The following is a 23,541-nucleotide window of genomic DNA, read 5'->3' as shown; positions in this document are numbered from 1 at the left end:
GGCGCCGCCCCCTCCTCCAGGACAGCGGCGCCCCCTCCTCCAGGACAGAGACGCCCCCTCCTCCAGGACAGAGGCGCCTCCTCCAGGACAGAGGCGCCTCCTCCTCCAGGACAGAGACGCCCCCTCCAGGACAGAGGCGCCCCCTCCTCCAGGACAGAGACGCCCCCTCCTCCAGGACAGAGGCGCCTCCTCCTCCAGGACAGAGACGCCTCCAGGACAGAGGCGCCCCCTCCTCCAGGACAGAGGCGCCCCCTCCTCCAGGACAGAGGCGCCCCCTCCTCCAGGACAGAGGCGCCCCCTCCAGGACAGAGACGCCCCCTCCAGGACAGGGACGCCCCCTCCAGGACAGGGACGCCCCCTCCTCCAGGACAGAGACACCCCCTCCAGGACAGGGATGCCCCCTCCAGGACAGGGACGCCCCCTCCAGGACAGAGACGCCCCCTCCAGGACAGGGACGCCCCCTCCAGGACAGAGACACCCCCTCCAGGACAGAGACACCCCCTCCAGGACAGAGGCTCTCTCTGACAAGCAGAATCTGAACTGATAGGATCCCCAACCCTCCCAACAGAGTTGTGTCCATCTCAGGCTTCCGTCCTGCTCAGACGTGTTGCTAACTCACTGTAGGTGAACTCCAACATCTGGTTGATGACTCGAGGCTCGTACTCCGTGATCCCCATGTCCTTCAGGATCTGGATCATCACCTGCAAAAACACAGTCAGGACCCGTCAGAGCGGCAGCAGGGCGTAACGTTCGTTTCTCCTTCTACTGATTAATCACGTGGAAGCTGGTGAAACACAAACCTCAGGGGCTGAGACGATCAGCGGGTTGATTATTTGTTTTGGACCTTTTTAAAACAAACACTCACAGGTTTCAGCTCCTAAAACTATTTTTTTAATTATAAATCTAATATTTGGGGGTTTTGGACTTTGTAACTATTATATAAACCAAACAAATGCTGGATTACTTCAAAAGTGCCGTACAAATAAAATTGGCTCACTTCACGACAGCAGAGCTAAAATGATGATAACTGATCGACAGAATATGAATCATTCGTTTTGACAAACCATAAAGTCTTTTAGGTTAAATATCTTTGGACAAAAAAAGCTATTTGAAAACATCATTAAGCAGCGACCTCGTCTCTCCGACCCTGACGACTTCGTTACATTTCAGTGATGCATTTTACTGCGTTCACTTTCAACCATTATGTTATTTTCTTATTACCTTTGCAATACTCTCATTCCCACGACTACCTCAAGTATTTGCACGATAACGCTCATATTATACTGATACTGCACGTGTTTGTGTGTGTGCACACAAGCGAGGTCACGAGAACACTTCCACACCGAGAGGACCCCAAAAGTCTGAAAACATGTCGTACTCGTCTTTCTACAGTATCGTCAGATGGAAGACGGCGACAAGTGCAGCTCAATAACTTTAGTTTTTCAACAAAGAAATCTCAAAAACTGCCAATTCATATAGCTGCTACCCTTCAACACTTCCCACCCGGGACTTTGTAAAGAAAAATTAAGAAAATTTAATAATTAAATGTGCACAGTGTTGTAATTTCAACTGCTTGTTCATTTAGACAACAAACCAGCTCTCGTCTGCTTGATGTTCTCTGTAATTTTCAATTTTTTTTTATATTAAAGGAGTGTGGGTTGAAGTGCATGATGGGATTGACTCGTGGAATTTCCCGGGCATTCCCGCAGGGCTGGGCAATAAATTATCACAATATAATAAATATTCAACATAGCGTCAATAGATATTTGGGTTCATTCAACTGAATCATGAACAAATTAGCAGTTAATTTTTCTATTAAAATATTTATTTTGGGACAAATAATTTGTTGAAAAAAATCATAATTGCTTTGAATGTTCTACCTCCGATTTGTTAAGTGCTCCACTGTTTGGCATCAAGTGTTTGTTCTGAGCATAAAGAAAAGTTTAACCGCGTAATTAAACATCTGATGTCTTCAATTTTCACTCAACAGCATAAATCAGCCTTTAAACTTGAAATAAATTGGATTTGACATTTATCGTGATAATTATCGATATCGAATGATGTGAAATGTTTTTATCGTGGTAACATTTTTGGCCCTACGTTCTCCGTACAGACTACTAAATGTTCTGCAGCATTCTACATAACTGTATATGATCCTTGTAGAGACATTTTAGTTTTTCCTTTTAATTTCATTAGTGCTTCTTTTCTATACTTTATTCTACGTTGTAGTTTAATTCTATTCTATTTTGGTTTTATATGCGGGCAGGTCAATGTTTTAGCCACATGTAACATGTTCATTAATATCCCGCTGAGGTCCAACACTGATGTGGGTGTGACGCCACTTTTCAGCTTTCATCAGAAGAGTTTTCAGACTAGAGGCGCGACGATTAATCGATTAGTAGTCGACTATTAAATTAATCACCAACTATTTTAATAATCGATTTGAGTCATTTATTAAAAGTTCTCTGATTCAGGCTTCTTAAATGTGAATATTTTCTGTTGCAGTAAACTGTATGTATATATATATATATATATATATATTTGGGTTGAGGACGTCATCTCGGGCTTTGGGATGAACTAAAGCAGAAAACACAGATTAACCGACAAGCTGCAGCCTCTTCAGGACCTACTGGTTGGTTTGCTAAATAAAAAGTCTGCAAACTACCGTTTACTTGCACAAGAGCTTTGTGTCACTTAATCTATCAATCGATTGACTTATCGACCCGTTTTAAACTGTGACAGACAAGTAAACTAGAAATGTGCTGGTTTGTGTTAAACTCGGTTACCAATTTTACCGTAACACCTCTTTAAAGTAAATTCACGGTGTTCCGGTGTGAAACACTCGGACAAAGTTAGATTAGATGTCCGCTAATGTGAATAAAATCCAGTCAGTATCAGAGAGAAATATTAGGAATTTAATACAAATCAGTCGTGTTTACATCCCAACAGCCGCCTGCTGACACGCTAGGCTAACACGCTAGGCTAACACGCTAGGCTAACACGCTAGCTGCTGGCCATTGTTGTGAACGGCAATCAAGCGCTAACGTTAGCCGGCAAGCTAACTAACGTTCGAAGGCTCAAATAAATGCGTCAGTTGTTGGTGTTAACCGTGATATCTACACAAACACACGACTGGCGTTAGTTCGAACATCAGCAAAGTGAGAAATAGGCTCTAAAACCTCTGGTTTCACAGCGTTACCTGAGCATCTTTCGGGATTGTTTTCGGAGCGGACATTTTGATTTCGCCCCCCCCGCCTTCACTTCTTCTTCTTCTACGGTTTCAGCTCACAGAAACAACGCAGCCTGCTTGTCGAGGGGCGGCACGTCTCGCGAGATTATCACAATCTAACATCACTGACCAAAGTGATGTTAGATTAAGTCTTAGAGTGGAGGCCTTTTTATACAACAACCTGATTTTTCTCCCTAAAAGTTTTCTGTTCTCTTTATTTAGATTCAATGAAAGTAGTTAAATCTAATATTACTTTGTACATTCATGTCAGATTTGACATTTAATTCAACCCCAACCAGAGCTTAAAATTACTTGTTTTGTATTTTTCTTTTTCATTTACGTCTTTTAGTTTAGTTTTAGTTTTTATTATTATTATTTATTTCCGTAAAATGACACCTTGTAATTTGCATCTTGTTTGTTTGGTTATGATTTTTAATTGTTGGATTTGTGTGATGCAAAATAAACAAACAAACAAACAAAAAAAAGAAAAGAGTGGTGGAAGAAGTAGGCTACTACTCAAGTCCTGCTTTTAACATCTGATTTTAGTAAAAGTACAAAAGTATCATCAGCGAAGTTTAGGCCTACTTATTATAGTGTTGGGATGCAACTAAGTACATTTAAGTACTGTACTACTGTATTTCATTTTTATGTTACTTTATACTTTTATTATATTGTAAATTAAATATTGCATTTTTTTGCTGTCAGAAAGAGGAACCAGACCAGAGCTTTAACAACGGAGAGGCTGCAGGGGGCGCTACAGGTCAACACACTCTGACCTTCTAGTCTTCCTCAGTTTGGTGAATTCTGTCTCATACTTGAGCTTCTTCCTCTATTCTTGTGCTTTCACCTTAAAAAAAATAAAATACTAAAATAATTCCTGACCTATTGCAAGAAGAAAGAAAAAAAAATCTGCATTTAAAATAATTAAAAGTATTTTAAGACGTGCGGCTCAGGGAGAAAACGAAACACGGCCCATCAACTTGTGTTGTGACATAATGTTTGACAATATCGAAATTAATATTGTTTTTGCAGTTTTCATGAGCATTTTCACAATATCACATTTTGGCAATATTATGCAACAGGGGTGGAAATGAACTCTTTGGCTCACCTGCCAAACTGACACATTTTACATAATAAGAAATAATTAATTGCTTTTTTGTGTCTCATTTGTTTTTTTAGATAATAAGGTATTATGTCAAGAGCCAGAGTGAAATTTGAAACAATTTTATAATTGCTAATGTGCTTAAAACAGAACAATAAATTGTTACAAAGCCCAGGAAGAAGATCCAGTCAGTGCTGCATCTGGTTTGAATTACGGAGGCGATTAGGGGGCTTGGACCCCCCCAAAAACAGTTCAGGGGCGTCTTTCTGACCTGTAATTGTAAATATTACATCATGAAATACGATTTCAGACCATTTTCTAACCTTGACGTTAGTTGAACATCATCATTAAAGTCCCGGCGTGCATCACACGCCACAGGAGACGCTGCAGGTTAATGTCAGTTAATAACTATGGAGCCTCTTTAATACACTTAACTTTCCAACCTTCAGCGTTTCGCATTTCTTTAACTTAAAATGAGCCATCTGATGTTAGCCAGCTGACACTGGTGCTTCGGCATGAGCAGTGAAACTGAGATATTAGAGATCATAGAGTTCATTATTTCATCTTGAGTATTTTGTCTTAAGTCTTTCTACAATAAGCATGATGTTGGTTTTCACTGTGGAATTCAGGAGTTTTACCTGCTCAGGTAGGGGAGACGCACACACAGAAACAAGCTAGAGTGATGACACTTAACCTGCACATGCTCAGTAGGATTCTCTCTCTGCCTCAGCATCATTTCACCTCAGCAGAAGTTTTTAACAAAATGCTGATTTTTGAGGTATGAAAGTAACTTTTTGGATGTGCAGCATTTTTCTTCTGGTGTCTAAAGTTTAAATGCCTACAAATTTAAACATAAATAGATTTCATCTCTAGGTTACTGATAAACACTAACAAACTATGCTAGTATAGTTGTGGCGAGCGGGCGTACAGGATTTTATCATGGCTGCAACATCGAGCCACATGGCCCGACACCTGGTGACCTCTGACTACAGAAGTTGTACGGGGCCCCCAGTCTACAGACAGACTGCAGACAGTGGTTAAATAAGCAGGGATGTAGTAAGCATGGTAAGATGTTAGTTCACTGCAGCCTGCGCCTGCGCTGTACTGGGTTTCCTTTTTTGGTCTGGAAACAAAGTTGCCCCCCCCTGGTTGTCACTGTATAATTCGCACCCTGGATGCAACCTCCCAAGCTGCAGCAGCAGTAGATTTAAAAACTCACCTGTCCCTGCTGTATTTTGCGTTTATGCAGCTGGAGACATTAATGTGAAATAGCTGATAAGAAATCGTCTCAAAAGGTCATAAGAGACGCTTCGTATTGCTTCAGACCAGCAGAGGACGAGCAGGTTTCAAGACGACTAAAGTCAGAGACGTTTTAAAGACTTTGTTTAAAGGTTCAGTGTGTAACATTTCTGAGGATCTATTGACAGAAATGCAATGTAAGATCCATAACTATGTGTTCAGACATAATGAACCCTTATGTTTTTATTACCTTAGAATGAGACATTTATATGTCCATAACCGCGGGCACCCCCTTCAATGTGTTTGATCCTCATCCATCAACCTACGGACGTCTTTTCATTTCCCCGTGTCTCCAGGCAGAGGACATTTAGAGGAATCGCGTTTTCTGACGGCTCTTTCAGAAGTGTGTCAAGCAGCTACAGACTCGTTTAATGTCGTTCAGAATTTTTCAAAGTAAAAGATCCAATACTGCATTACAGTAAACAAGCTTCTCGCGCTTTTATTTTGTAGGCAAAACCACTAAAGAGGAAGTGATTGTGTGAGTAACTGTTGCCGTCATAACTGAGATCTATTTCAGCAGCTATCAAAGCACCATAATCTGACAGCAGGCCAGATATTACTGTTGGCGGGCAGTTTTGGCGAGGGTCCATAATCACAGAGAGAATGAATGTGTTTCCCTTCTCAATGTTTGTCTAAACTTTATCTAATGTGGTTTATAATGGTCTGTGGTGCAGAAACAGTGACAGTGTTTCACACTCATGTTATCTGTCAGTGGCCAAGTCACAATAACATGTGGTTTTACTGAACAATTAAGTAAATATCCAACAAAGGTTAAAGTCAAGAGAAACTGGACTTGGTTGAAGAAGTCCAGTTTCTCTTGACTTTAACCTTCATAACTATGACCTGGATGACTGAGAATCTTCATAGACAATTAAGTAAATACAATTTCTTAATAAATCTACCTAAAGAAACTTCATTTCTTGACTGACCACTGACACCTTTTGTCCTGTGTCAGCCACCGTAGCTGTCCTACGCTCTTTGAAAGGTTAGGGGGCAGTGGTAGACTGGACAGATGGTTGCAATACACAACCCTCGCCACTAGATGGCACTAAATCTCACACACTGAACCTTTAAAGAAAGCTGATGAAGCTGTTGACTCACCACCACTTGGACCTGTGGAGTACAGATTGTGTAGGACACCAACACACCCGTCTCTACTGTTATCTAATGTTCATCTTTCTAAACGTCTGCTGACAAACATGACGTGATTTAAGACGAAGCCGGACGACCGACCATGTGGGGTAAAAGAAAATATCACAAGTGCAGCTTTTAAAAAGCACTAAACCAGACGTGACCATATATGGACGAGAGGGTGGAGCTAGCTAGCTTGCTTAGCAAGGTGCATCTGTGCTTTTTCAGCGGCGCTGGTTAAATGTACACAGAGCAGCGGATACGAGTCGCCTCCATCCTGATTGACAGGTCGCCATGGTAGAGACCTGTCAATCAGCTTGTAGCCCCGCCCTAAAGCTTCCTGGTCTCTGTTCCTCTAAATGGGACCATAATTTACTAAATGAACATCATGCTGTGTTGAAGAAGACTTGAAACTAGCGACTGAGACCAGAAACTCGTCAGGAAAGAGTTTACTGAGGGAATAAATCAGCTGACAAGTAGAAACATTTTCTCACAGACTTCTATACAATCACACTTCTTTCTGCAGCCGCTGGAGTCGCCCCCTGCTGGCTGCAGGTTTAAGGCTTCACTCGTGGCAGCTGACGTTGCTTCCTGGTCCAGCACTGTCGCTGGACTTTCCAGCGCTCGAACGAGTCGTTTTGGGACACTTGACCTTCGAGCTGTTTTGTCATTTAGGTGCGAGGACGTGTCCGGTCGAGGCAGATGGCCGCCCACCCTGAGTCATGGTTCTGCTCGAGGTTTCTGCCTCTTAAAAGGAAGTTTTTCCTTGCCTCTGTCTCCTAGTGCTGCTCTTGGTGGGAACTGTTGGGCTTCTGTAAATAGCATCACAGAGTACGGTCTAGACCTGCTCTTTTATGAAAAGCGCTGTGAGATAACTGCTGTTGTGATTTGGCGCTATATAAATAAAACTGAATTGAATTGAATCTAAACGTCTGCACTCACCTTGTGGCTGCTGCAGGAGGGACGTGTCATCAGGCCTGAGCGACAGATCCAATCAGACTGTACCTGAAATGTTATTTCCTCACAATATTTTAGTCTTCTGTGTTGTTTAATTGTTAAAATATTTAAAGAGATGTAATAAGTCCTGTTTTGTTTTATTTGCAGGTGAGTTGGTATGTTTGTGTTTGTGTCACACTTTTACTTTCTAAAAAGTCTGATCAGATGTTTTACATGTTTCAGTTCAGTTCTCACAGCTTGAGTTCAGTTTACCGCTGATGTGGTTATTTCAGGTGAATAAAACTTTCACGCCTTCAACATGCAAACCTCGTATTATTAACACAAAATATGATCAATTATAAAAATTCTGCTGGATTATTTACATTGCACACAACTGTATTCCAGTATTATTCTGAAATGCAGCATAATGAGTACTTGTACTTTTGGTTGGCTAATACTTTTGTACTTTTACTTACAGTTAAGTTTTGAATGCATTTACTTGTAGTAGAGTATTACTGTTACTGCAGTACTCCTTCCACCGCTGTGTCTTTGTTCTTTTACTTTCAGTTCAGGAAGCAGACGAACCGGCCGACCTCCAGGTGACCTCCCTGCTTCCTGTGTGTGTGTGTGTGTGTGTGTGTGTGTGTGTGTGTGTGTGTGTTGTAATAAACAGTCAGACTGAACGGGAATCTGACGACTTTCTTTATGGATCAGTTTTCCTGTAAATGGATCACGTTCTTGGATTTTAGTTGCAAAATTTAAAGGTTTTTCATTTTTATTTTATATATTTTTATTACAACAGACCTGGGAGGGGATTTCTACCAGCAGCAAATAACCTAAAACATAACACGATCATTTTTATTTGTATTTCACATGAAACATGGAACAACTGACCAGCAGTGAGAGTTTGTCTCTTTTTAAAATTATACGTGTTTTACTGGCTTGATAATCACAACAGACTTATTATTATTATTGTTATTATTATCTACTTTGCAGAATCAGACCAGCAACAGGGAATGCAAACAGAAAATAAATGCATTAAGCCAACACTTAAAATTAGAAAAGTAAAATACAAAACTAATGGAGCTGTTTTACATATTTTATTAATTTGTTTTTTGACTTGTGTTTTATCTCATTTTTATTACATTTTAATCGAATTTAATCAACCAAAGGCACAAAAATGCAATAAGAGTTGTTAATTTTCATCAGTCAGTCAAACACTGGCACCAAAAACAAAGAATATTTAATATAAAATACATAACCTAAATTGAGCAAATCAGAACGTGAGAGCATTTTTTTTAACTTGACATAAAAAATAATAAATCCATAAAACATTTTACAATCTACATAAAGCGTTTCTGAGAGCGGAAACCAAAAGAATAAATTCAGAACTTTAAAAACTCATCGACGTGTAGTTATATAAACTTCAACCTGAGTAGAAATTTGATTTAAAACATATTAAAATTTTTATTTGACATTGAATTGAACCATAAAACGCTGGTTTACTTCATCCAGAGTTAGAAGAAGTATTTAGATATTTTACTTCAGTCAAAGCAGCAGTACTGAAATACTATAGTAAAAGTACAAGTCCTGAATCCACAATTGTATTTTATTTATTTTATTTATAAGGACATTAACAGTTCTGTGAACGTCCCTCTGAAATGTAATAAGGTAAAAGTAATAAGCAGCACAAAATAGTTATACTCAAGTAAAGTACAAATTCCTCAAAATAGTACTGAAGCAGCCGACAGTACTACAGTAATTGTACTTCCCACTTTCACACAAGAGAGCGACGGCACGCCTCTGAGGAAATAATAAAACAAAAATAAACACACACGCAGTTTTATTTTCCTTCAAAGGCCGTCTGATGATAATACTGATGATAATAATAATAATAATAAATTATTATTGTGTTTTATCCTTCAAAACATTTCGCCCTAAAATGTGCAGCAGCCTATGAAAAGATTAACCTGGGTAAAGTTTTCACTTTTATTTATTTCCTGTTCTTTGCTTTCATATGTAAAAAAGAACAATTTTAATAATTAAAATGATTAAACTCATTTTTAAACTCATATATATAAACTGTGATATAAACTTGGTTTAAAATCAGATTGATATGTTTTAATTAACATTATCATCCTGAATTAAGTGATAGAAAGTCGGTTTATATCATTAAAACTCCCAATTAAAGAGGGAGAGAGATGAAGAAACATCTTTAACAAAATAAATATGTTTCTCCTTAAAATTAAATCACTATAATCAATTAAAAAATATTTATTTTTTAAAATATTTTATTATTATATAATAAAATATATCTTAATAACATAAATAATTATAGAACTATGTGTAAAATAAAAAAGAAAACAATAGTTCCAGCTGCATTACTCTGTTGTGCAAACATTCCTAGTTATAAATATAAAATCGACACAATATAAAAAGTGTTAAAGAATAATAAGGAATATGAAAAGACCCTAATGTGTAAACTTTAAAATGACAAGATATAAAATGTGATTTTAAAACAGATTTCAATGTTTTGTTTGACACTAAAAAGGTTTAAGACATCTTAAAGTCACTTTCCAGGATGTGCTGGCTGAAGAACTTTTCCTATTTCTTTAGTGTTAGTTGACCTGCTGCTGCTGTAACTGCGGGATTAATAATGGATTTCTGAAATGAATTACATTTGATAGCTTTTGTTAATTAGTTCTTAACGGCATTATTATTATTATTATTGTTGTTAAACTGACAGATCAAATCAATAAACAGAAGAGTATAAATAAATAACCTGCCCTCACTGACTGACTGACGACATTTCTCTCGTCTCTTCCTTTGAAATGCAGCAGCGGACTGTGATGCAAATGGAGGCCGATAGAGGAGACTGCAGGCCGGGGAGGGAGGGGGGGAGGAAGGGAGGGAGGGGGGGAGGAAGGGAGGGAGGGAGGGAGGACCGGAGGGGGGGGGCGTGCTGCTTTTTATTTAATTTAATACAGCGGATCAATACAGTTTGGTAACAGGTGGTTTGTGTTGTGTGATGGTTGTGAGGATGAAGAAGATGAAGAAGTGGTGGTGAAGAGAGAGAGAGAGAGAGAGAGAGAGAGAGAGAGAGAGGGAGGGAGAGAGGGAGGGAGAGAGGGAGGGAGAGAGGGAGAAGGGGGGAGATAAGCGCAATAAAAGTGCCCATGTGACTGTTGCAGCTTTTAACGAGCAGCTGATGGAGGAGCCGCGCAGAGAGAGAACAGGTGGAGGTGTGGACAGGTAGAGAGAGAGAGAGAGAGCATTCACAGTGAAGCTCACTTTACCTGTAGGTCAGGTGAGAGGGAGGGAAGAGAGAGGCAGGCTGGATCCGCACTATGCTGAGGGAGTCCCCTCACCTGGAAAGATGTACGTGAGCTACCTGCAGCTGGATAAGGACCCGGCGATGTACCCGCACCAGAACCCGGTGTCGCGCCACCCGGGCCTCAGCCTCAGCCCGCAGAACTTCGCGGTCCCGGCCCCGCCGCAGTACCCGGACTTCTCCAGCTACCACCACCACCACCACCACCACCCCGGCCTCAACAACGAGCTGCACGCAGCCCAGCAGGCCGGCCCGGGGCCCGGCGGCTGGAGCCCGGCATACCCGCCTCCTCCGCCGCGGGACGAGTGGTCGTCGCACCATTACGCAGCGGCGGCGGCGGCCGCCGCGGCCGGGGGGCCTCCCGCGGTGTCCACCGTGTCCGGCCCCAGTTTGGGCTTCAGCCCCCCGGAGTTCACCGGACAGCCACCCGCGCTGATGCCCACGTCCCTGAACGCGTCGGCGGGACAGCAGTCCCCCGGATCCCCGCAGAGGAGGAACCCGTACGACTGGATCCGACGCAGCTCCGTACCGCCCACCAACCCCAGTAAGACCCTGACCGGGACCACACACCTGTTCCTCTTATTTTAGACATTTATCTGATGTAGGCTGATACTTCTGCGCTGTTGAACATGTTTTATATGAGAATACTAATATAATAAGTAATTTAATTAGTTAAAATAAGTTTTGTCACTGAACTAAAAAGTGAGCGTGCAGTTTTATTCTAACAGACTGTTCAACATTTTAATATGAGGCAGATAGCTGAAGCAGTGATACTCAAATGTGTGGACATGCGTAGATAGCAGCAGCAGCAGCAGCACTTTTATTTTAAAGAACGTGGCCGAAGTTGTTTCAGCCTAAAAACTGACTGCAGGGGAAATTTATGACTTTTCTTCACGTCACATGAACGTTTTTATACATTTTATATTGAGCATGTTTGAAACTGCAAAGACAGCACGGAGCACATTTATAATACAAAAGCCAGCATAATAATACCAATAATAGCAGCTGTTTTTATCAGATTTATGACATGACAGGTGCGAGCAGGCCCGAAACCTGATTTTCTATTTGAAGCCATTTTCCATCAAACTGCTTTATGTCATTTTATTTGCATTTTTCTGAACATTTCCTGCTTCTTCCATTTATCTGGGGATGTTTTTCTTCATCTGGGGTTTTATGTCGTGCTATCACCTGATTTATCCTCAAATACCTGCAGCTGTGAGTCATTAATATCTCCGACCTGCAACCAGGGAATTTTAAATATACGGCGATGTTCACGGTTTCCTGTCCCTGGATGAAGGGTGACATGTTCCCACCGGCCCCGCAGTGCCGTCCTGTCGCGGATCGGGCGTGTGAAGCCGGTTTGAAGCCCTTGTGATGCAAATGTTCCCCCCCAGCTGGACGTGACTCCGGGCAGCTGCTCGGCCTTTGTCCTCAGCTTGTCTCTGGGCGGAGAAGACAAGAGTTTACAAGACAGTTCCCACTTTGAAGTGCGAAGTGTGACCCGACTGTGTGTTTGGGGGGGGGGCTTCACCTGGATTTTATCCCACAAGGTGCAGCCACATCTGTTACTTCAGTAAAATACTGCATTAAAGTAAAAGTACAAAAGTATTAGCATCGGAATATGGTTGTATCTAAAAGTACTTCTTCTGCAGAGTCATATATACAGAAAAATGATCTTCTTGGTGATTTCATGTTGCAGCTGAGGAAGGTGGAGCTCATTTTAATGATCCTTTACATTCTGCTGGCATGTAGGTGTCATTCGCACCGGGGACCCCGGGGACTGCGGGGACCCCGGGGTCTCAGTTTAAAAAGCATAATTTGCGTCTTTGACTACTTAGAAAAAAGCCAGATAAATCTAATTAATTATTATTATTTATTATAATTTGTTAAAATTACTTTGAAAAATATCTTGCACCAAGAAACGTTAACTAACAAATGTAAATGTTTTGAGAAAGGTTTATTTGCACGAGAAGAAAACATGCGATTTAAACACAGAAGAACCAAATGTGCTTTGTTAAAAAAAATAATTAACTTAAGCTAAAACACAAGCTGCTGATTTCTGCATTAAATTCTGTTATATTTTAAATCGTCACATGATAAATGAATTTTGTGTTTCGTTTTATATAAATAAAGACATCTGCACCATAAATTAGTTCAGAAAATTTCTCCAGAATGCAGGAAATTAAATGTTGGACCCTCCACCTCATATATTTCAGCATTAAATATCTCTTTAAAGTAGTTTTAATATATCTTCTCCTCTTGGTCTCCTGAGAAGTTTTATCTTTATCCTTATTAATACACAATCATGTATTTTATTTATAAATGTATATATTTATTATTATTATTATCTGCAAATCTGCAAAGTAATTAAAGTTCTCAGATACATGTGGTGAAGTTAAAAGTAAAGTATTTCCATCTGAGCTTTTGGGAGTAGAAGTAAATACTCAAAGTACAAACACATCAAAACTGTACTGAAGTACTTAGTTATTTTATTCTAGTATTGGCTAAATAGAAATTGGCATATACTAAAGATGTGTCATCATGACAAGAAGCTGGCTGTGTGGGCGTCGTGGCGAAGAGAAGCAGAGGAACAGACCGGCGTCCAGTTGTTGGTGCAGCTTCAGGGCGCTGAGGCGGGTCGCTGCAGGTCTGGTCAGCGGCACTAGGGGGCGTGCTGCGTCTCGTGCGCTTGCTTGAGGTTTTGCTCAGTCTGTTGACTTCCTGGTCTTTGATCGTAAGCCTTGGCAGTTTAACAAATGCATGCGCACAGCTGTCCACGAGGGGGCGCTTTAAGGCGCCATATGTATTTACAACAGTGCCGTAACTCCACCGGTTTGGCGATGCTCTGACGAAGACGTCCAGTTTGGTCAAAGTCTTTCGAATCCTCACGCTGCCCATTTTTTCCCGCTTCAAACACATAAAATCTGAGGACACAATGTTCACCTGCTGCCTGATAGATCCCGCCCACTGACAGGTGCCATGGTGACCAGTTAATCAGATATTCACCTCACCTGTCAGTGGTCATAAAGTGACGGCTGATCGGTGAACATCATGCGCTTTTCTAAACCTGCAGATGCTATAAATTGTTGTCACTGCTTTGAGAATGACTAATTCCTTTAAACTTACGATATGTAGAAACTCCACTTTTAAGTAGTCTAATGTCGTTTGTTTGTAGTTAAATGTTCTTTGTTGTTGTTGGTGTTCATATTTGTAACTGTGCTCTGTCAACATGCTGCTATTCTGAGATAAATAAAAAATATCATGATCTTTTTGTAACCCTGACCAAGTACTTTTGGTTCCTGAACGTTTCACCATGTTAACAACAAAAACCATCTGATAAACGTGACGTGACGCACGGCCTGTCGCTGGACTGGTTCTTGCACACGCGTCTTTTCAGGACACTTGAAAATCATCCTGTTTTGGCTTTTAGGTATGAGGTGTTTCTTTCATCTTGCATAACGTGAAGATGATAATACTGCTGATACATGAAGCTGCAGACGTCTGCACCTAAATGCAGGACCTTATTTTTACACTACTGTATTGGTACTTTTACTTAAAAAGGATGTGAGTACTTCCTGCACCGCTGAGGACAGATATCTTCGTGACGCCACGAAAGGAAACTGTCGTATAAAAACACTGAATGAAGTGTTTTTCATCACATGAGATGAAACCCTGTTAATAATAAATAAAGCCCCAGATCTCTTAACGTTACCGGTCAAATGTTTGTTTGCTTTTTCAGGCACTTCCGTCTGAATTATACGGCCACGTCGGGTATCTTTCAGGAAGACCAGAGTTTCCCTGTCATAATTACTGACTTCTCAGAATCTATTAATTACAGCAACTTCCACTTAACATGAGAGGAAACAACTTAAACGTTTATGAGTGAAAATATATCTATTCATTCCAATTTTCCCCCTAAAAAATCTCGCACAGCTCGTACTGTACCCTGACAGGTCACCGTGGTCGTGTCCTCAGCGCTGTTTCAGGGAACAAATGTGGGTTTTTAAAGGCAGATTCTGATATTTTTTACGGGTATAAATGATTTATTTAAACACTTTAAGGCCAAAAACATACAGTTAAATGAAGAGATTTTGTATTTTCTTTCCCTCGTGGAATGTTTTGAAAAGTTACAGAAAGAAATACAGAGACAAAAGAAACATTTTACAGACTTTAAAGGAACAGTTCAACAATTTTGGGCTCTGTATTTATCCTCTCAAACTTGTTCTGTTTCCGTAAATGTGTCGGCAGTTTAACGTGTGGGTCTCTTAGTGTCAGCGGCAGAAGGTAAAACATCTGTTTATGGTGTTCAACCCGGACAAATGTCTCAATTATAATAAAGTAGGAAACGCTCTCTAAATGAGAAGCTTTCCTTCCACAGAGCCGGTTCAAGCAGTTCATTAGGACCCATAAAGACCTCTGAAGACTGTAGTAAGTGTGACGTCAACGCATCCTCACACCCGACTCGTCACATATTGACTCTTGGTCAAGGCCCTTTGGCGTCGCTTTTTAACGCCCTGGGTACCCGTTTAGAGTCATTTTTAGACGTTTAGGGCTCCACGGTGAAGCAACGCGCCGCATCAACAAATATGGAAAGTCCGGTTAGACTTTCAAAATAAAACGACACATCACCATTTTGAAACCGCACATTATCAAAGTTGTGAAACGTTGCAGCTTGGTTAGGTTTACTCACAAAAAGTACTTGGTTAGGTTTAGGAAGAGATCATGGTTTGGGTTAAAATAACCACGTAGGTCAGTTAACACCAAGTTAACTTGCAATTAAATGGGGGTAAAATTGTAAACGTGCGGCTGGTGAAGGCTTTTCAAATGTTAATCGATCTAATGGATCACATTCTGATCGTTAAACGAGTCACTTCACTCGGGTTATGACGCTCAAACACATCGACCCACCGTGTTACAGCCGCTGGTTTGGCCGCTAATAAAATTTACTTCAGGTTAGACGGGTTGGATATGAAGCATCTGAATATAATCCAAGAAATGACATCATAATAAGCAAAAAATACCAATGTAGGCACTGGTGGCCCATTTATGCTGAGTTCAAAGGGTTAATGACATAAAGTACTTGTTTTAAGTCAAACCTAACCAAGTAGTTTTGCTGTTACTCATCACACGTTACTTGACACAATACTGCAGTATTTTCAGTTTGGTCGTGGATACTATATGTATTTATAATGTTTAACTTGTACAGCTTCTGTTTATTTCTATTCTTATTTAATATACTTCTAATAATTAGGGTTTTTTTTCGTTGTGCTGCTGCAACACCTGAATTTCCCCTGCGATCCTCAATAAAGGATGATTTTATCTTATTAATATAACCTTCAGCAGCAAAATACATTTTACTGCTCAATCGGTCAAATATCACAGGTGTGCAGCTCTTTCAGTTCATGCCTGAATGTCTGAAAAGAGACGTTAGCTTAGCATAAAGGCTAGTAGCTGGCTCTGTTTTTAGCTCAGAAATACAAAACTGTTTCTTGTGGTAACTGAGACAGCTGGACCTCTCTCTCTCTCTCTCTCTCAGACAGACTGGAGAGCTTTTTGATTTACGTTCCTTCATTAGCGTCTCGTCTCTCGCTGCCCTTTATCAGCCGACGGAGAATCAAACTGTTGGTTTTTACTTTCTGACAAATGAAGCAGAAACTCGACAGTTCACACAGATGTCTTCCCCCCCGAAACTAAAATGTTTGAGTTGTAATTCGCCCTGGTGACCAATTAGAGGACAGGCGGCGTGTGTGTTTAAAGAAGAGGCACATCACTTATTTAACTCTTGTGTGTTTAGCGTTAATATTGAATCAGAGCGTGTTAATGAGAGCTGAAGGCCTTTTAATTAACTTTAACTGTCTGTGTGTGGGAAATGTACCTTCCCGATGTAAACATGCATTCATTCATAGGCAGGTGACTGAATCTGATCAGTCAGTCATGACCAACAGGGCTTCTTTTATGGTTTTGGCTGCTCGGTTTGTTGGGTTAGGTTGTATGAAGAAGTGTGACCTTTATACAGCAGTGTAGAAAGTAAAGGTGTGAAAGTGCAACGTAATCCTTCCATCAGAGTACATCCAATAAAGTGCTTGTTTTTGGGCTCAGATTGTTGTCTGACAGCTTTTTGTTCAACCAGAAACGGTCACTATATCGCTCTCATCAAAGTCACCAAACTCCATTGATAAAAACAGTCGTTTTACCTCTCTGGGCTACCGCTGCCTTGATCGGTTAGTTTGTGTTACTTTAGCGTTTTTAACCCTTTAAAACACATATTTACACAAATTAACCAAACCAACAAAGTCGCAAATTAACCCAAACAATCAAACTGACTGAGGCAGATGTAAACCAGAAACTCCCGTGTTCTACAAGGTAAAATTACTGTTTTTATCAATGGAGTTTGGCGGCTTTGGCGAGAGCGATATTAGTGACCATTTCTGGTTAAACAAAAAGGATCTTACTCTTTAAAAAAAAGTCTCTCTCTGTAGGGATGCGACAGAAAAATGTCTCCAAGCGCGGACGAGATTTTGGGTTGAAGTCGACTTATAGAAATGTATAGAAATGTAATTATTTGGCTTTTGCCCAAAGCGACGAAAGATCAATAATAAGCATACAAGAATTAGTATCCCAATCATCATCCCAAATCAATCATGGTGGGAAACCGTATACAGACATCTTTCTGGTGAGGACTGACTGACAGCATCAGAAATATTCTCTATCAACTCTACCTTAAAGTTATTTAAACGTTTTCAGATAAAACAAAGTTTTGTGAGTGTGAAAGACAGATCTGTACGTTTAATAAAATGGTCATTTGTGCAGCTCATTCATTCAGTTTTAACAGCTGAACCCTCTGATGGCGTTGAGGCTCAACAGTAACTCATGAACATTGAGTCCATAAATGAATAAAAGCAGATATGGTGCAGTTTATGCAAATGCAGCCGAGGCAGGTTGTATATTTGAATACAGGAGTCGGGTGAGAACACACAGCTCCACGAGTCTGTCCGAGCGCTGACGTCACTTTATGTGAGCCGTTTATAACTCATAATATAAAATACTATGACTCCATATACTTCATTCACATTTTTACATACTAACAGCTGGTGTGATTTTGTGCTGTTGAAGTGGAATCATTAAACAGGGAAGTGTTAAGACTTCCTGAAGCCACAAAATTAACTAAATGAATGAAAAACTCCCGCTGGATCTCGCCGACGCCGTCTGCGAGGAAAGAAAAACAAAATGTGGCCTGTAGATGTGATTTAAGCAAAGTCACAATGATTAGAAAAATCATTTCAGACACGTCTACAGTTACGCTAACTGTGTTTTCATTGCGGGTCATTGAACAATAGAGAAACCGACGTGTTTGGAGGATCGTGTCTTTTTCCAGTCTTTCCCAAAACTAAAAGAACAAAATTGTAAATAAGGGATTAAACGGTGTGTTCGCCTGCTGCAACTTATGCTGCCCCATTGTCCCATTGGATGCTACTAAATGCTATATGAGAGTTTAAGCTAATTTTACCCACTTTGTCCTTCTCTTAAATCACAGGATTACAGATAGATACTTCATATATAAACATTTTTGAGGATTGTCTCTTTTATTAGTCTTTCCCAAAAACAAAAAAGAACAAAATTGTAATTAATGGATTATTAAACAGCTCTGACATAAGCTGCTAATGTTAGCAGGCCTGGCTAACTAGCTTACTGCCCTGTATCTGGGAAAGTTTACCCAAGATCACTTTGCCAAACTCAGTGGTGTGTGCACCTGGACTAGTTCCTGCACATAATGTCCTGTAAAACCAACAGAACAGAATTAAAGAATTAAAGAAATGAGATTTAATATGTAAAAGGAATTGTTTTACATTTAGGAAAAAACACTTTTTGATTGATATCACTCTCAGGTCCGAGTTTAAAATAATGCTACAGCCCAGACACATTTAGCTTAGCTTAGCACAAAGACTGGAAAAAGGGGGGAAACAGCTAGCCTGGCTTTTTTCAACTCTTTATTGAACATGTTAAAAGACAACAACAAAAACTGAATAAAAATAAACAATCAACAAAAAAAGATCATCATGGTCCAAATAACAGTCATGTTCAAAGGGGATAGGAAGAAGTTAGAATAACTTTTCTTGTCCTATTCCCACTTCACTGATATGTTTTAACTACTTAAACTATGTAACTTACCTAAACTTAACTAAATAAAGATCAAAATAGAAAATCACTGTTCCAGCTCATATCATCAAGGATTCTTTTTTAAAATATAAATTTCAATAAGTTTTTACATCATTTTAAATCATTATTGCTGTTGTTCCACAGGATAACACGCTGGGTTGTTACACAGTGGAACTTATTTGTTCGAATTAGCGGTCTGCTAAACTTTGATATTCCTCCTGAAATTGTACGTGTTTTCTCGTAGTTGAAAAAGCTCTTGGATATTTCTAGGCATTTGGTTATTGTGTGCTCCAAAAACTATTTGAATAGTTTTGTAGTCAAGTTTGTTTTGCTTTCTTTAAATACATAGAAAAATCCAGAAATAGTCCAGCACATAACCCCCAAAGCACAATGTGTCCGTTTTACAGAGTAAACAAACGAGATATACGCTGTTAATCAATAAGCTGGTTGGTGGATCCCGTTACCTTTGGGCAGAGCCAGGCTAGCCGTTTCCAGTCTTTATGCTAAGCTACGTTCACCAGCTGCTGGCTGTAGTCTTATTTTAAAACATACAGATGTAACAGTGGAATAAAGTGAACATCTAGCGCTCCGCAAGAAAGCAATGCTGACCTACTGGCAGAAATATTTAAAAGAACGCCACTTCAGTAACGACGAATGCCTGAATGGATGCTACATTTCCCACAATGCAATCTGACTGTGTCTTTCATTACACCATGCCCGCCTGGTAAATTCCACACCTTTAGTTTAGTTTGTAACTCGGACTTTCAGTTTTCTTCATTTCCTTCATCTTCGAGTTATCCGAGCTGAGGTAACTCTGATGACATCACTATGACGTCATCAGGACTGGAGGAAACTGAGAGAAAACTGATTTTCATGTTTGTGACGCCGCTTTACGTTTACAGTGCAGGAGGCAGCAACCCGAGACACAATGCAGGTTTCACCTGTAGGTTTCGTTAACCTGATTATGTTTCCGTGTTTTACAGACGGGAAGACGCGGACCAAAGACAAGTACCGGGTGGTTTACACCGACCACCAGCGGCTGGAGCTGGAGAAAGAGTTTCACTACAGCAAATACATCACCATCAGGAGGAAGGCGGAGCTCGCCACAGCGCTGGGCCTGTCAGAGAGACAGGTGATTTTACCGCACTGCTACTGTATCCTATATAAAGTAAAACTTAACAGGTTTGAGATTCAATGTAGTGACGTAAAACTGGACGTGATTATTATTAAATTTAAACTTTGAAACTGAATCCATGCTAAATTATTAGTCTTTATTCTATATTTTTAAATAAAATTTGGAAATGTCCGCTGTTGAATGGATTGTGATAAAATGTGGTTCAGACGTTCATTTTCCCGTCTGATGAACTGTAATAACAGGTGATCCTCTGTCTTTTAAACTAGCGCCACCATCAGGTCAACATGTTAATGTCTCCAACACTTTGATTTCTGAGCAAAAACCTGCAGAACTAAAGATATTCCCATCAGCCTCAGCTGTACGCTGTGTTTACTGCTAATTAGCAAATGTGAGGGGCGTTTTTAGGGCTTAGCCTACCCAAAGTAAAGCAACAGTAAATGACCTTTACTTTTATACACCCACAGTAAAACTACTCTAAATTGTCTCATTTGCTGTTGCCAACTTGTTATGCCATGTGTCTAATTTCATCTTACATTTTATTTTCCATATAAATAAATGTATTATTTTTACTACGTACATTTTTTAAATCTCTTAACTTTATATTATTTATATATTTCTATATTTATGTTCATATAAGCACCAAAACACCAATGCAAATTCCTTGTATGTGAAAATGTACCTCCTGTAAATGTAAACCTGATTCCGATTACTACTAATAAAAATAAGAATAATGATGTTATTTCATTTCCTGCATTCTGGTGAAATCTGCACCAGTGTGTGGTGGAATGTTTTTATTTATATAAAGGAAAACTGAAAAATTGAGGTGGAAGATAACAATTCAGAAAGTTCAAAGTCAGTGCAGATCTCAGATCTGTTTCTCCTGTAACGCCATCACTGCTGAGTCCTGATTCAGTCTTCCCTCCTCTTTGTGTCTCTGTTTGGGGAAGTGACCTCTTTAAATGTGACTGTGGCTCCTTTTCACCTCAATGAGAAGTGAATTCATTTAAATTCAGTGATAAACGCCTGGACTTTAACAGCTCCTGTGTTTCAGCAGCACAGATCTGTGTTCTCTGACAGGTGCAGAAAAGATAAAAAGTCTATCTGCCCTGTACTCTGAGGTAGTTTCCCCTTCAGACACAGAACCGTTTGGGCTGTACTGGAACAAACTTTATATGTAGTAAATGTAAAGGCACGTAAAAGGGCTAAAGCATGCTAAAAACACGAACACTGTCCTTTAAAAAGACGTTGAAAAGTTTTTATATGTTTTCCTGAATCATGATTTTGTATAAATATAAATTAATAACACCTTTTCTCCTGCACAAGGTGAAGATCTGGTTCCAGAACCGCCGGGCCAAGGAGCGCAAGATCAACAAGAAGAAGCTCCAGCAGCCAGCCTCCTCCACCACCACGCCCACCCCTTCTACCGCCACCAACGGAGGCGGCGGCAGCGGCCTCCACGGAAACGGTGGGAGTAGTGCCGCCATGGTGACGAGCAGCAGCGGCGGCAGTAATGGGCTGCTGTCTCCTTCCTCTATGCCTTTAAACATCAAAGAGGAGTACTGAGGAGAAGAAAAATACGTGTTATTGGACGCTGATGTCGGGGATGTGGACTAAAGAAATTCTCCCCTACAAACTAAAAACTTTTGGCATCACATGCTGCCTCTTGCCGCCTTTCTGTCCGCCCTCTTCAAGCTAAAGCTCGAACGGGCTACCTCACTAGCAACAGAACTTTCTCCTTGTTGCAGATAATTCCTAACTGTGATTAGACATTTGCTTGCTGGGATGTCGCCAGGAGAAATGAAATCCAGGACTTTCATCACTCACTGACCTTCGAATCAGCTCTTCACTCTGCCAGATCCGACGCCGGGTCCGTCGTTGCTGTTTGTCCGAACTTCCTTCAAACTCACAGAACTTTATTCTAAGTTCTAGCTGAGAACCCAGAGTTCCCAACGACACCTAAATGATGCACATGACATGCCAGAATATTTCCATTTGATGGAATCATGCAGCTATAAAAATATGTCTTGGCTTTGAAAATTTCAGTGTAAACATCTTTTAGCTTCAACAAAGAGCTGCAGCAAGCATATACAGAATTTATACCATACTGTCTGACAGTGTGGAACATATATTTGTGTTTTTTAAGCTACCCGAAAAGGGATTTTCAGGTTAAATTCGCTTTGTGTTTTGCTTGATGATGATGCATTTATGAAAACAAACATCCTGCTTTGTTAAGAATTGTTTTCTCAGCCCATAGAGGAAAATAAAATCCAGTGACAGAATCCCTGTTTGCTTATGATCGTCTGTGGCTGCAGAACATGTGAACACTAAACCACAAACCTTAATTTAACTTTTCAAATATTTCTCTAAACATTCTCCTTAATGTTGCTGAACAGAGAAACTCAGGACAGAATGAGTTCATCGCACAGGTTTATGTTCTGACCTCCAGCTTGAATTATTTAAACTTTGTTCCTGAGAAGTCAGGTTTTGGCGCAGACAGCTCTAAACACTACAATACCCATGAGCCTCGGCCGCCATTGCCATGGAGAAGAAGCCGTTCAGAGGCGTGAATCTGAGCAAAAGTGATTTCAAAACTCTTCGATGTAGTTACTGAACTAAAATTGACTGATTGTAAAATCAGCTCTGTGATTAGATGTTTCTTGCCAAAATGCACCTCATATGTTATGAATCCTTTGTACTGATGATTCAACCAGTTGTTTCATGCTGAACATTATCTTTGGGAAAAATGAATGGATATGAGCTTATAGTTAGGGCTGGCTCAGGTCCTGAACCATCCCTTAGTTATGCTGCTATAGGCCTAGACTGCCGGGGGATTTCCCATGATGCACTGAGCTCCTCTCTCCTCTACTTTCTCTCCCTCTGTATGCAACCTCATCCCATTATTGCATGTTACTAACACAACTTCTCCCCTTTCCGGTAGTCTTGTGCTTTCTCGTCCCTCTCCTCTCTCCTCCTATCACTTCCTGCAGGTGTTTCTGGCTCTGGAGCTGTGGAGTCTGGATCTGTGGTTGCGGGTCACCTGCTGCCCCCGTGTTCCTGCTCGACACCCTCTGCTGCAACGACTATTGTTGCTAGTCTTATTGTTATTATTGTTATAATAATAATAATAATAATAATAATCCTTATTTGTAGAGCACTTTTCAAAAACAAGTTACAAAGTGCTTTAACAAGTGTAAAGAATAATACAAAAAAAAAAAAAAAAA

The 23,541-nt window shown here is 40.3% G+C and overlaps 2 protein-coding genes across 3 annotated transcripts in view; one reads left to right on the top strand and one right to left on the bottom strand.

Moving 5' to 3' along the window:
* Positions 1 to 5,088, bottom strand: part of taf9 (TAF9 RNA polymerase II, TATA box binding protein (TBP)-associated factor) — a 10,570-nt gene extending 5,482 nt beyond the window's left edge. Inside the window, exons 1-2 of one of the 2 annotated variants that reach the window (XM_046040905.1) lie at positions 5,026 to 5,088; positions 620 to 701 (exon numbers count right to left, since the gene is read on the bottom strand). In XM_046040905.1, coding sequence (XP_045896861.1) covers positions 620 to 701; positions 5,026 to 5,067 — 124 coding nt within the window. In that variant the 5' untranslated portion in view covers positions 5,068 to 5,088. Of the gene's footprint in view, positions 1 to 619; positions 702 to 3,199; positions 3,347 to 5,025 lie in introns of those variants that run through there. The other variant, XM_046040906.1, reaches the window with a different exon arrangement.
* A 5,838-nt stretch (positions 5,089 to 10,926) lies between these two features.
* On the top strand, positions 10,927 to 22,599 carry cdx1b (caudal type homeobox 1 b). Its single transcript, XM_046040528.1, has 3 exons — positions 10,927 to 11,572; positions 20,169 to 20,317; positions 21,644 to 22,599. The coding sequence occupies exons 1-3, from the start codon at positions 11,074 to 11,076 to the stop codon at positions 21,881 to 21,883; spliced, it is 888 nt and encodes a 295-aa protein (XP_045896484.1). The 5' UTR covers positions 10,927 to 11,073; the 3' UTR covers positions 21,884 to 22,599.
* Positions 22,600 to 23,541: the final 942 nt, after the last annotated feature.

Source organism: Micropterus dolomieu, linkage group LG23 (genome assembly GCF_021292245.1).
Source record: "Micropterus dolomieu isolate WLL.071019.BEF.003 ecotype Adirondacks linkage group LG23, ASM2129224v1, whole genome shotgun sequence".
NCBI classification, from domain to species: domain Eukaryota; kingdom Metazoa; phylum Chordata; class Actinopteri; order Centrarchiformes; family Centrarchidae; genus Micropterus; species Micropterus dolomieu.
This window is presented reverse-complemented; position numbering and strand designations above follow the sequence as displayed.

Coding starts and splice junctions, on each gene's coding strand:
- cdx1b (XM_046040528.1), top strand. CDS start 11,074: ATGTACGTGAGCTACCTGCAGCTGGATAAGGACCCGGCGATGTACCCG. Junction 11,573..20,168: donor CGTACCGCCCACCAACCCCA/GTAAGACCCTGA, acceptor CGTGTTTTACAG/ACGGGAAGACGCGGACCAAA. Junction 20,318..21,643: donor TGGGCCTGTCAGAGAGACAG/GTGATTTTACCG, acceptor CTCCTGCACAAG/GTGAAGATCTGGTTCCAGAA.